The 13,338-nt window shown below is 45.2% G+C and overlaps 1 protein-coding gene across 1 annotated transcript in view; it reads right to left on the bottom strand.

The window, feature by feature from the left end:
* LOC106741673 (CUGBP Elav-like family member 4) overlaps positions 1-13,338 on the bottom strand; it is an 81,372-nt gene that overhangs the window by 17,925 nt on the left and 50,109 nt on the right. The window contains exon 5 of the mRNA XM_014613908.1: positions 10,008-10,087. Within this exon, the coding sequence (XP_014469394.1) occupies positions 10,008-10,087 (80 nt within the window). The remainder of the gene's footprint in view (positions 1-10,007; positions 10,088-13,338) is intronic.

The following is a 13,338-nucleotide window of genomic DNA, read 5'->3' as shown; positions in this document are numbered from 1 at the left end:
CGCGACTTCGCATGGCGCACTTTGTCGTGCTTTTTCTCGCGTGCACTTCTACCCCCCCCCCTCCCCCCCTCATTTCTCTTACCTCTCTCTAAGCAGCATATTTAATTTCTCTCAGCATTCTCCATTTTATCCTAATTAAGAGGCGTAAAGTGACCACAGTAGATTATATAAAGTAAAAATTTTTTCGCGCATTTTCTCCTTCTCTCGTGACTTTGATGACACGGATAGTTACAGCTTTTGTTGACGCGACACACTAGCTAAGTGGTTCTCTCCGAATTTGTGCATTGACACTAAATCGATACTATCATGATGGACGATCCTTCCTTCCTTTCGTACACGGTGGTCCTGGAGATGTATAATCGGCCGTAGTCAGAAATTGTGTTACACATATCAACGGGGAAAAATAAATGTCGAAATTGTGTATTGAGTGAATTAACAGAATTTATAGTAAATGAGTTTGTTTGCTCTGAAAATATTTATATGCGTGTGAAATAGCTAATTGAATGAAGATTAAATTGAATTTTTCGATAAACGTGTAAAATTCTAAAACAAATAAAACCAACAGATGCGTATATAATAAAAATGAATGAAGATAAGATATCAATTTACCGTTGGAAATTTAAATTAGCGACATTAAATTGAAACCTTCCTGAACAACGGGAAGGCGCTAATCGAAATGAATAATTGAACTTAACCGAATAACCGTGAGGACGGATAAATATTAGACGGAGCAACGACTGTTCAAGATGAATTGTTTAAATTCGCCGGTGCTGAAAACACTGTAGACGGATAACAAGATCGGGAGCAAGACTGTGACGAAGAGTTTGGATTGTTATGCATTGGGGCGTATATCGATAATCGGTCGACCGTCTTCGGTATCCCCCGACAAAAGGCTCGGAGCCGTTATTCATCAGCGAAGCGCGTACACCGGAGCCCGGGTACAATTGCTTGTAATTTAACGACGAGGACACTGTCAGAGTCGGACCGGTAACGCGATATATCCGCCCGACAAATTTCCACGAAACGTCACCTTGTGATACATCGTGTCCCGTTCCTATTAGATCGATCGAGACGTCGTCGCCTCGGTGGCTTCAAAGGCAAGCGCGTTTTCAGCATGTGCGCGCACCGCCCGGCATCCGCTCCGACGCCCTCCGTGGTAATGCATGTACCGCGCGCGTTAAATGAAAGAGGGGACGCGCGACGCCAATCGACGCTGTCAGAAACACTCGCGCGCTCGTGTGTCGTCGCGCCAAATTTCGCTTTTATTCTGTTTTTTTCTCCCCCGCCTATACGAATAACGGCTGTTCGGGCGTCCAACTGAATTTACGCATTTCCTCCGCCGCTTCGGAATATCTAACCTCCGTTTTTCGAACGGTCCGGTTTTAATTCACCGACGAGACATTCCGACGAGCGTAAATAAACGAGCTGAGGGAACGAAGTTTCCGCGATCTCGCTCATCGTGCTCCGAGGGCGTTGCAATAAGGGCTCCAGTCGATAATTCATTTTGCAAGCCTCGGAAAGATTACGCCGTACGCCGACCGGAAATCTCTCCCTTTGACTTTTTCACCTTCGGCAACGTGCGTGCGGCGGACACGCCGCTGCATGTGGCATTTTAGCGCTGAAGGGCTTGTACTACGCGGACACCTCAATTATTAAAAGTTCCGTTTGCGAACGGGGTCAAACGCGCGTATAACCGCGAGCGTCGCGAGAGAATCAGCCACCGGATGCAGTTTACAAAGGCATAAAAGTTCCGGGGGACTGGATGTAACTTTCCGCGTTACTGTAACTAATATCGGAAGTTTCGCGATACCCTTTTTTTCCTTTCAGCCCGTTACTACTCTTTGGAGCTCCCGCAAAGAAGCGCTGTGATGCTTTTACCGTATACCGTTCTTTAAACGCCATTCGTTTCCAATGTTCCGATATGTAATTTATCTAAAATCTGTTTCGAACCCTCTTTCCCTCACTACTCAGCGGACGGTGCGTCGCGAATCATTTTCCCCGGTGCTTCGCAATATTTCACTCGAATATACCCGTCTGCACATTGCAGCGTCATTTTTTGTCGCGCGTGCAATTTCGAGCGAGGCAGCCAAAAGAATATGCGTTGTGATAATAAAGAACGGAGTCTCTCCCTCTCTTCCACTTACAATGTCCGCAGGAAAGTCAGATTTTCCCAAGAGCGAGCACACTCGTCACAAGCGACGATGATCATGAAACAACTGTAACAACTTCTCCAAGTAGCTCGCGAAGAAACACACCTTCGTCGCGGCTGGCACAATTACGAGGAATGCAAGTCGGAGTGCAAACAAACGGTTGTTCACCGGCATCGAGAGACGTTGGGAGAAATTCGGCGAATTTTCAAGTGACAGCGACGGCCAACCGCGTGTGTCAATCCACGCGTTCCGCTTCTTCGCGCGAGAAAAAATCAGCGAGCCGCGTCGGTTAACCGCGCAGCACGGTGAATGGCATCGCTCTCCGGGAAAATAATTTGTCTCGCGTCGACAGTCCCGAGAGGTCTTGCGCACACCACGCAGGTAACGTCCATAAGGCGTATGTGACGTCGGCGCACGTGTGTGGCATGGAGGAGACGACGGCGGGGTGACGAAGCGAGAGAGGCGGCGAGGTCGTATCGGAGCCAGTGAAGCTGAAGCCTCATTATTGGGGGATTACGGTTCATTAATTCCGATCCAGCGTTCTGAACTGCACGCGAAAAGGAAAAGCCGTCCCGAGCGGGTATCATGCGGGGAGCGTTTGAAGCCGCCGCCGCCGCTCCTCCTTGTTCGTTATGTCTGTCCTACGTGTCGTTAAGGCTGCCCCTTTAAAAACGTCGATATTAAAGCTTCCATTATGATTTCATGAATCGACCGACGTGGATGCGTTTTATCCGCGTATTGTCTGCTTGAATTTCGCTCGCTTCAAACGCGATACCTTCTTCTCCACTCTCCCTCCCCTCTTTTATTTTCTTTCAGTCGTCGCGTCGCTTCCCATTAACCGGGATCGATGGGGGCAGCCCTAAGGTAAAAGTTGGCGTATCTCCGCCCGATACTTGGGGAGCGCCTCGACGCTCGGGCTTAGCTCAGGGGGCCACAATATTGGGCAGGCTTGCCAACGGAATGAAGCAATTACCTGCTGATTGGAGGCTCTCCCGCACCATCACACTTGCCAATCCGCTAGACGGTAATTTCAATAGATACAACTGGAACCGCAAGACCGGCCGGAACGCCGATTGCCCCTCGTCGAACCGGATGATGCGAGCGCGCGCCCCAATTTGCTCATATATTTCAAATTACAAATTACCGTCCTGGCTTGAAAATCAGTCAAACGCGGCTAATTGGAGCAGATAATAACGCTGCAAGATCCTCGCGAAAGGAGCGGCGGCAGTGGGGGAAGGGGAGGAAAAAAATGCCACTTTGCGCGTTATGTAATCGAGGAAACATCTCACTACATAATTTCACGCGCATAAAACATTATATGTGCGCCCGATGTATATGTAAAATAGTATCGCCGATATTTCGTACGATCCTATTTTCCCGACTGCTTTCAACAAACGTCCTCCACGGTCGTCCGCTCTGTCCCATCCGCCGGTAATGACTTGTCGTAACGAAGACGTAGAACGAACGATAACAACCGTCGTGAAATCCTACTGAAATTGGCGCGCTCGAGTGCGCGGACGCGGAAATCAATTATTAACGTTAACATCGCGCGTCCTTTGTTGATCGCAAACGTCGCCAGATACGTTCGTATCGACTCGACGATATCACCTTGTAACGGAGGGAGGAGCCGGCGCACAATGAGGAATCACGACAAGAGCCTTATCGTACGAATAATCGCTTCGAATCCCGCAGTAAGGACGGGATCTTGCTGATGGGCTCCCAGACTCTCACGGTCGATCGCGCTTCTTTTCCACGGTCGTCCATTCTCTCTCCGGAGATTCGGCCACCGTCGTCCTGGCTCCCGATACACGCGGAAGATCCGCCAAACAAGTAACAGTTGTACTGGAGATAAAAGCAATGCAATTACGAGGCCGCCGAGGGAATTACTCAGGGAATGTCTTTAATTAAATGTTGGGAGCAGTTTCCGAGCCTTCCGTTAATGCAGAGACAATTTCCTTCCATCCACTTTCTCCGCGCGCACGCAGAGAGAGAGAGAGAGAGAGACAACATCGGCCCGGAGATGGAGGAGTCCCCGTTACGTCCGCGCTTCTCGGCTTAACGAAGTTTTGAAGTTCGCGAGCCTAATCGCTTGCGTCAATGTCCATTCGGAGCCTCCCTTGACGTATCGAATTCCATCGTCGAACTTTCCTCGTTCCGATCGAGAGGCACGCGCGCACATCTCGCGAATCGCTCGTAGGCATCCCGCTGAAGTTTCAAGTAACTTCAATTGGCCATCGTATCTTATCACTACTGCGCAGGTACTCGATATGATAAATTCCTACCCATTTGGAATTCAATTAAACACGCTGAATGCCACGTGGATTCCGATCAATTTTGCGCAGCCTAAAATCTTCAGACAGTCACCGTCACGGTAAGGAAGTGAAATTACCTTGGGAATAGAGAGCCTCTAAGTAGTAGAGAAGTACGTCAACAGGATCAGCTACTCTGTGATTGGCTCGCTTCTGTCCTGCTTATATAGATACAGTGCTGGCGTTTGTATTAGAAAGAGAGAATCGATAGCTGCTGTACACCGAAAAATGTGCTCAAGCAATATTTATTTGATTCAAATAAAATGGTGAAACTTTTATACTTCAAATAGAATATTTCCTAGAAATAAAAATATAATTATGTACGGTATATCTTCTTTATATAATATAAATATTTATTCGTGTGTGTTCAAATAACTACGAGAAATATGAAATTCATAATATTGAGAATATTCGAATTTATTTTTACAAATATTTACTGGACAGAAAAATCGAAATTTAAAACTACTAGGTTACGTGAATGGGAAAGAATGATTACATAATAAATCTCTTAAATTTGGAGCCATTTTACACTTATACTCAGTAATTAATTAAAGTATTACTGCACCCGTAAGTATGTACCACAAGCTATTAAGATACATTTAAATTGATAAAAATATAACTTGATTTAAGATGCTGAAAGACAGACATTTACTTGATTCTAGCACTTTTTTTCTATGTATGATTGGCTGGCATGACGGTTCATGTGACGGTTCGGTCCTACAAGAAACTCTCTACTTGAAAATATACGCTCGACCGGTCGAGACGCGTCGCCTAAATAGATAATACAGCCCCAAAAAACGTTTAAAACTCCCGCAGGAAGACCGTAGGTACGTTTCTCGCCTCGCTGCGGGGAGATGGCAATAATCGACGGTATGCCAAAGTTGCCCGAATAGGACCAACGGGACGTCGTTCCACCGCTCGTCCTCCGACGCGACGAAACACTTCCCGCGGTTTTTGCTTTTATTACGAGACATTTCCAGAAGATATATGTGCGCGAGGGGGAGATTTCGAGGGGCGCGCGACGTTGGAGGGTTCGCGAGGCGTGACAAGAAATGTCACACGCTTCGGAAGGCATAACTACGTGAGGCTGCCTCGGTCGCATACCACCACGTTGACACATACCGCGGGAGATAGAGAAAGATAGATGTATAAATAGGTAGAGAGAAAATAAGTGGGAGCGAACACCGCGGAAATATTGAGCCCCTGGAGAAATATTGGCCGTTGCGTGATGCACGAACGCGCCTCTGATTCGAGACGTGTAAACAGCTCGTGGATCGATCAAACAAAAAAGTGCACAAAAAGTTCGGTGCTTATAATATTCCTATATGGCTGCAACATTGCGTGTGTCGTGGTAGATTATCGCTGCGAGTAAAAAGATTCAATTCCATCGGAGAGTACGGAAGGGAAAGAGTAAAGCCGCATTATCTCAACATTTCGCATGGCGGAATCACGGTTTGTAATGGCATTTTCATCAGGTCGCCGGAAATTTCTGTGATATTTCATAAAGTATTAGCCTGGAGAAGTGGTTGCCGCGGGAATACGACCGACGAGACTACCATTCGGTAAAGCGTTTATTTGAAAAAAATTTGTTTTAAAGCCACGTGGAGAGAATCGCAAAATCCGGGAACACATTGAGCCACTGGAGAAATATTGCTCGGCAGGAGAGAGGCACGGCGGCGTCGCCGTGAGGAGTGTAAACCGCATTATACGGGCCGTGAAATCGGGAAAAAATGTTTGCCGCGACCGATGTATAAACGTCTCCGCATTGTTAGGAATTAAAAACCTTCCGCGTGTAATATTCCAAACGACGGATTGTAAAATCGGCTAAAATATTGAGCGCCTGAAGAAATATTGCCTGCCGCATAAATGCGCCGATCCGTAGAGGATAAATCGCATTAGCTCGCTCGTGAAAACGAAATAAAAGTGGAAGGGGCAGTTTTACGGTAATGTTTTTGCATTGTCAGCGAAAGTACTGCAATATTAATCTCGCGGCCATACGTACAATGTTAAAAATACCGAAGTTTCAACGGGAAACGTGTGTAATTTATCACCGCGCGTGCAAATTCCATATTTATATCGTAATATAATATGTATCCGCTGTAAAGAAACCTCATTTGGTCGATACACAAACAAATCGTCGCGCAAGTAAACATCAGATATTTATAACGTTCAATAATATAATGATTTTCTTGTGTAAATGCGTGTGTCTTGTGTTTATACTAGAATGTTCAAATTAATCTAAACGCAACGCGCGAGGCAAACATTTGCAATTAACTCGATGTATGTCACGTGTGCATCTATTGCGCCCGAAAGCCGGATTGTTACAACCTCGCGTTAAAAGTAATTGAAGAGAAGTCAGTTTTGCAACAGATTTGTCGGTATCAAAATAACGTCAACGTTGCGCGACCACATCGTGCAGATTTCATAAGGTGTTACGATTTCACGCTTCCACCACGAGCGTCGTCTGCAGGCCGCCGACAGCGCGTCGTCGCGTATTACAGTATCAGATTGCAAATCAATATCTCATTTCGTAGGTATGAGCCGAGATGTTGCGTTCGTAATGCAGTTTCGTGACCGAGAGTGTCGACGTGTTCGAGTGGCTGAAAGCAGAGGACACACACGCGAGATGACATACGTGTGTGGCCCCGTACATACATCTGACATTTTTATGCGCGCACATATGTGCCTATATAGATCGCCGCGAACGGATAGATAGGAGGGGTTGATCTTGCGCCAGGTCAGAGGAAACTGGAACGAACATAGTCGAACCGAATTACTCTTGGGGCTCCATAACATCGCGTCCACCGCGATTGTTTCCCGCGAAAGATTTATTGATTGGCCGACGATATCGCTTGTTATCCAAATAACGGCGACAGCGAAAATATACGATTCTTAACACGTTCCTTGATAAGATATATCCCCATAGGTCATCTCGTGTTTCTTTTGTTTTTTTTTTTACATAAACGTGTAAAACAGACTTGGTTCAGTAATATGAACCTAGAACCAAATTTCTTGCTACACGTACTATAAAATAAAAATATCAATGTCTGAACATGTATCTAATTCTGGACGTATTTGTTGTTTTGGCCTTTAAATGCGAATATTCAAACTTTCCAAATAGGATATATTATACATTATAATATTCAAGCTTACAAAATAGGATATATTATATATATATATATATATATATATATATATATAGAATGTATACAAATATTTTATGTTTAAAGATTAAACATTTAAAGACCAAAACAACAAGAATGTCCACAATTAGGTACATATCAAAGCATTGATACTTTTATCTTACATGACGTTGGCCTCTCGTGAGAGATCGTCGCGCATGTGTGACGCTAGTAACGAACTAGTAAAAAAGGACGAAAAACCATCGAATAACGTTAAACAAATAATTCATCGAGTTACATTTTTCGCGGTGCCCACGAGGTAGAAACCCGCTTGCTAAAATCTATGTGCCAAACCGCACGATTCGCCGGCACTAATTGTAAATTGCTCGACGAATGTTTCCACGCCACACTCCTCCGCGCCAAATTTCATAACGTCGAAATCTGCATAATTCGCCGCAATAATTAAGCCGCCGGCGTAGAACGCGTGCCTTTCGTATCTCTTCTGGGTCGAATAGTTCAGGGTCGAAGGTCGGTATTTCGGTGAAAGCGTTAACCCCGACACTCGCCGCTTTCCCTTCGGCCTCGGCAGTGCCGTGAAATCTCGTAACATCGGCGTCGGGATTTGCATAATTCGTCGCGATAATTAAGCAATCTGCATATTACGGCTCGTGCGCGCGCGTGCGCTGTCAGTACCTCTTTCGCGGGCAAATAGTCACGGTCTCTACTCCGTCTTCCGCCCGTATTCGGCTATTAAATTAGGACGTTGTAACGAGTAATATTCACGTAACCAGCCCGCACGCTTCCACGATTTCCCGTCCCACGGCGACGGCCGTACACGTACGCGCGACGTGAATCGGATACCGAAAATTTCAGCCAGCCTCTCTTTCTAATCGTCTCGTGTGACGTGAGAGGACACGAAACATGATGTTACCACTGCGCTGGTTCTGATAACGTAAAAAGTCGCGCGCGACCACATATTTGCGTCAGATTCGAGAACGGTGCTCTTTCTTGGATATATAGATTGCTCGGAGAAGCTTTCGTCATTCATGTATTTTGCTCTTATATTTCATTGTTATATAATATTTTTTTCATATGAGAAAGAGAAATAATTATTGGATAGAGGATAGGAATAAGTATTACGTAAAGATGGCAAGATAGAACATTATGTAAGAGTGTAAAGAGGCTAAAGAATTAGATAGTAGCAAAGGAAAATGGTCGGAAAGAATATGAAATGATGAATTTGATGCAGGAAAAGGGAAAATATTGAAGAAACCGTGAGAGGAAAAGAAAAAGAGAATAGATAATGACCATGAGATAGCAGAATAATATAATATAGAAAAATATATAGAGATATAAAGACTGTGTTTAGGATTGTGAGATCAGATTGTAAATATTAGTGTTACAAAGAGAAAATATGAGTGTGATAAAGTGAAAATTGCAAACCAAGTCCCTTTCTTGGCTAAAGCTGAAGTAATAAATAAATATATACGTATATAATATATTTCCCGCACTCTGAGAGCGATCCAAAATTCGAAATCGAGACGAAATCCAGAAACGAATTCTTTTCTTTATAACAGTAACAATATGTATATAAGATTATTGCACATACTACACATATAAAGTATAGCTTACCGTAAAAATAGGTCTCCGGACATATAAATCCCTCACTATATAATATTTGTTTCATTGATAGTGCGTCTTACACACACCCGTGGTATTCATTGGAGAGAGGTAAGAGATTTGGAAACGGTAATTAATCGTAATCCCCGTCGCGATCTCGATTGCGCATTGTGGGATCTAATAATTGTCTCAGACGCGAGTCCTCTTAGGCGCGTCAATGCATGTCAGCGCGCGGCGGTCGATAGGCAATAACGCCGACAGGGACGATCGAAGGTCCGGCAAGCGGCTTTGCAAAGTTTCGCCAATCAGCAGGTGGAATCCCGGACGGAACTCACTGACAATTCAATTACAACTGGAAATTCCTGGTCCGACCCTAAGCCGAGAAAGTTCGGCGGTTTGACGGAGACCGAGGGACGTTCTCTCCGGCTGCGGAGAAGGAGGCGAGCCGCGCTTCTCCAAGTGTTATGCAGATTTCTGTTTGGCCAGTCATTACTGGGGTGTTTGCAGGCACGACAGCCATTGCTACGGCTACCCCGATCTCCACCCCCTTTAACAGAAGACGGCCATCTACTGCCCGAGAGCGTAGCGCGCATCCCCATCCTCGATATTCATATCAGCCCTGCCAAGTGTAACGCTTCTATGAATATTTACCCTCCTTTCCGTTAATATCGCGTACGTGACATTTTCCTAGCGTAAATATGCGGCGTCCGTGAACACGATGACTGGCGGTCATCGGCTGAAGAGGTGGATCGGAAGATAAAAAATAATGATCGGGCGATGTTGTTACTATTACGGCGGATACTCACCGGCATAGTTTGGCTACCGTGTAGAGAGTTTATCGCCGCCAGTGCTTCTTGGTGCGACGAAAGTTTCACGAATGCACAGCCTGCAACAGAGAAGGGAAAGGAGGCGTCGTTAATTCACCGAAAAATTTCGTCAATTTCATGACCGATGTCTCACCGTGTTTTCATCCGGGGAAAAATCATTTTGCTGTTGTAGCGAAATCATCGTTACTGCTGCATATTCGTTGCGACAGCGACAACATTTATTTCGCATCGACCAAATTAACGAATTATTCGTATTTAGAGCAGAAACAGTTTTCTTTTGCGTCAGGTTAGAAAATATTCTGGTGAATTTGTCTTTAGAACAATGTTAATTTGCTGGTAGAACGAAATAGTGTTTCTCTATATTTACTAACTTGTTCTTACAGCAAAATCATTTATAGATTCAGCAAAATAATCCAGCGAATAGCGGTTAGTGTTCTCAACAAATCGTTCAGCTGTCCGCGTAGCAGCTGGCAGATATTGTTACGACAAAATTTGCTGTACCAACAAATTATTTTTCTCCGTGTATGGAGTTCGGAAATGCAATTCTTCCTACTGTAAGATTTGAAGATACGCTTTATAAAAGGGTACTTCGCGTCGGTGACACTATTGTTGACAACTTTATCGCAAAAAGAACGTGGATTTTGCACATTGAAGAAGAATAGCACATCGGGCGCCGTGTCTAAACAAATCCGCAAAAATATAAGCTATCGCACAGAGAAGGGTTAAACACGACGTTCGCTATTCACTCGCCGGAAGAAACATCGCGCGGCCTCCTCTTTCCTGAAACCCGGAAGGAAGTGAAAATAGTTTTATCTTGCGGCGCGGCAAGGGCGACGGCAGGGGGTTCCGTTTCCGCCATTGTCGCGGAGCGAGGCCGTCCGCGACGATGATGGAACGATTAATCGCTCCTACCGGCTGCCACGTGCGCTCATCGCTGTAGTTAGATGGAGAGACGCGAAGACAAAGAGCTCGGGGGCTCTTTGAAAAATTGACGCGCCAGCGGAGCGCAACGTGCACTTTAATAAAAGATGTTTACCGCGCGCGGACAAGCGCTTCGTAATCCGAGACGACGACGACGGTCTCGCGGTTTCGAGCAATAACTATTTGTATCGCCGCGAAGGGAACGATATCCCAACAATCGCTCCGCCATCTTCGAGGGCGCGACGATATAAGCGGGGGATAATCCACTGGATCGTCGCATCCGATCTATTGAAACGGATTTGTTCGAAAATAAACTTGTCGGCGTTGCGTGCCGCGGGGAAGAAACTCGCCTGTGGATCCCGAGGTCGTCATAAGGCCGGTGCGATATCGTTTTCGTCTCTTTTCGGGGGAAGCGCCGAGTTGTATGGGGAGTAAATTTGATTTGGTCAACGCCTCGAGTTTTTTGCCTCGTAAAATATCAATCGACAAGAGAGAGAGAGAGAGAGAGAGAGGCTGTAATCAAATTTAACTTAATCGCGTTAAAGTTGCAACACGCTCTAACTGCACGGGAATTGCGTAACATGGCGGCGCTTTTAAAATTGGGATTAAACTTTTCGAGGATCGAATATCGCCCAATATACTCGCCAATTTCTGTCGAGCGGGCGCGCCTCTTGAAAAATAAACGAAACTCGATTGCGATATGCTTCTGGGAGATGGGACGAATCAGGATTGAAGGGAATTAGGGCGAAAAGAGGGCGCCCACCCTCCGTACCTGCTGGAGTATGACGCGATAACGTACCAGCCGTCCCTTTCCTAAACCCTGGTCCTTCCTCTGATCTCAGCAGCCCTCGTCTTCGACGTCCAGTTTCAAACCTCCCGTCCCTCGCTCGGACATAACGCAAGAAGATCAGAACGAGCGGACAATTTGAGACCTCGGATCGATACATCAGCTTTCGAATTTCAACCGTATTATAGGAAAATTCACGTGTGACGCAGTCCCATCGTGCGCGACTATAATTTTATCGTGGTCATTGTGTCCGCTTTTTCGGCGATTGATACGCTGAGATAGCGCTGTTATCGGCTCCGCGGATAAAACATTAATTTTGTTGTTCCGCTGATAATGACGCTCAGCTTAAAACGATTATCGTGTAAAACAACAACTCGATTCATCCGGACCGATTTTTGCGAGGAGACATATTGCGTAAGCCGGACGAGGAGAAGGGAAGGAAAGATAATCACGTACAACTGTTCTAAAACGCTAAGTAATTGGAGCACGAAAAAAGAAATGACAAAGCAGTTCTTCCCGCTTTGTTCCCGGCAGCTCATTAAGTGGCGTTGCTTGACGGCATTATACTCCTTGCCTCTCTAGCCCTTCCTGTCTGAAACACCTGGCGTCCATTGTACCGATGATAATGTCGCCATGTCAACCTCATACCGCTACATTAATCACGCCTTTGAATCTCGAAAACTCGAATATTTAACCAGGATTGAGACCGCCGCTAATGCGTATCACACGAACGCACACAGATTCGCGATTCAGACCAATCGTTTACAGATGCACGTGATAAATTAGCTCAATCTAGCGTCGGGTCTAACAACGAATTTATTAGGATCTCGACGAACTCGATAATATTCTCTCCCTCTTGTCAACCGCGGCTTCCGCACGCGCAACGTTCGCGGTCATTGAGCGTTTTGCGAGAAAAATTCACAGCGGAAAATGGCCGAAATTTCTGCAGGACCGATATCGAGCGGAAGTATGGGCGGGATTCTCTCTCTCTCTCTTTTCTCAGATCTTGTAGATCCTGCAGAATCGTAACGGTGAACGTAAGAATTCGCCCAAGCTTCCAAAGCGTTCACTTTCCGCCTTACCCCTCCTGCGGGATCTCTCGAAGACGATGCACACTTGAGATTTTTCTTCGGCGCGCTTTTCGCATCGACGGGACGCAAACCCGCGCGGAAATAAAGGACTCGAATTTCACGAAAGTTCGCATATACATCGAACCTGGCGTTGTCTGCGTATGTATGGGCGTGTACACATTCTAGCCGATATATGCATGTAAAAGGCCAATGTCGCGTGTACATGCTAAAAATGCAATATAATGAAACATCTGATATTGATACAACGTATTAATCAGAAATACCTATCCATTATATTATTATTATTATATACATATTACTAATTCTCTTGTAAAAATCAGATAAAACGCAAAATAAATTATAACGTGAATCTACTTGAGAGTATCATAATAGTTGCAAATTTCTATGCAGATGTATCTATCAGATAATCTATCGGTTATCCGCATTTGTAGAGAAAAGAAAGAAAACACATGTATCCAAGTAATTGTGTATCCGAACACTTATCTACACGCTATATATATATATATATATA

This window comes from Dinoponera quadriceps, unplaced genomic scaffold (genome assembly GCF_001313825.1).
Source record: "Dinoponera quadriceps isolate SergipeBrazil2010 unplaced genomic scaffold, ASM131382v1 scaffold586, whole genome shotgun sequence".
Lineage (NCBI taxonomy): Eukaryota > Metazoa > Arthropoda > Insecta > Hymenoptera > Formicidae > Dinoponera > Dinoponera quadriceps.
Note: the sequence above shows the minus strand (reverse complement) of the source record. Positions and strands in the feature narration are given on the sequence as shown.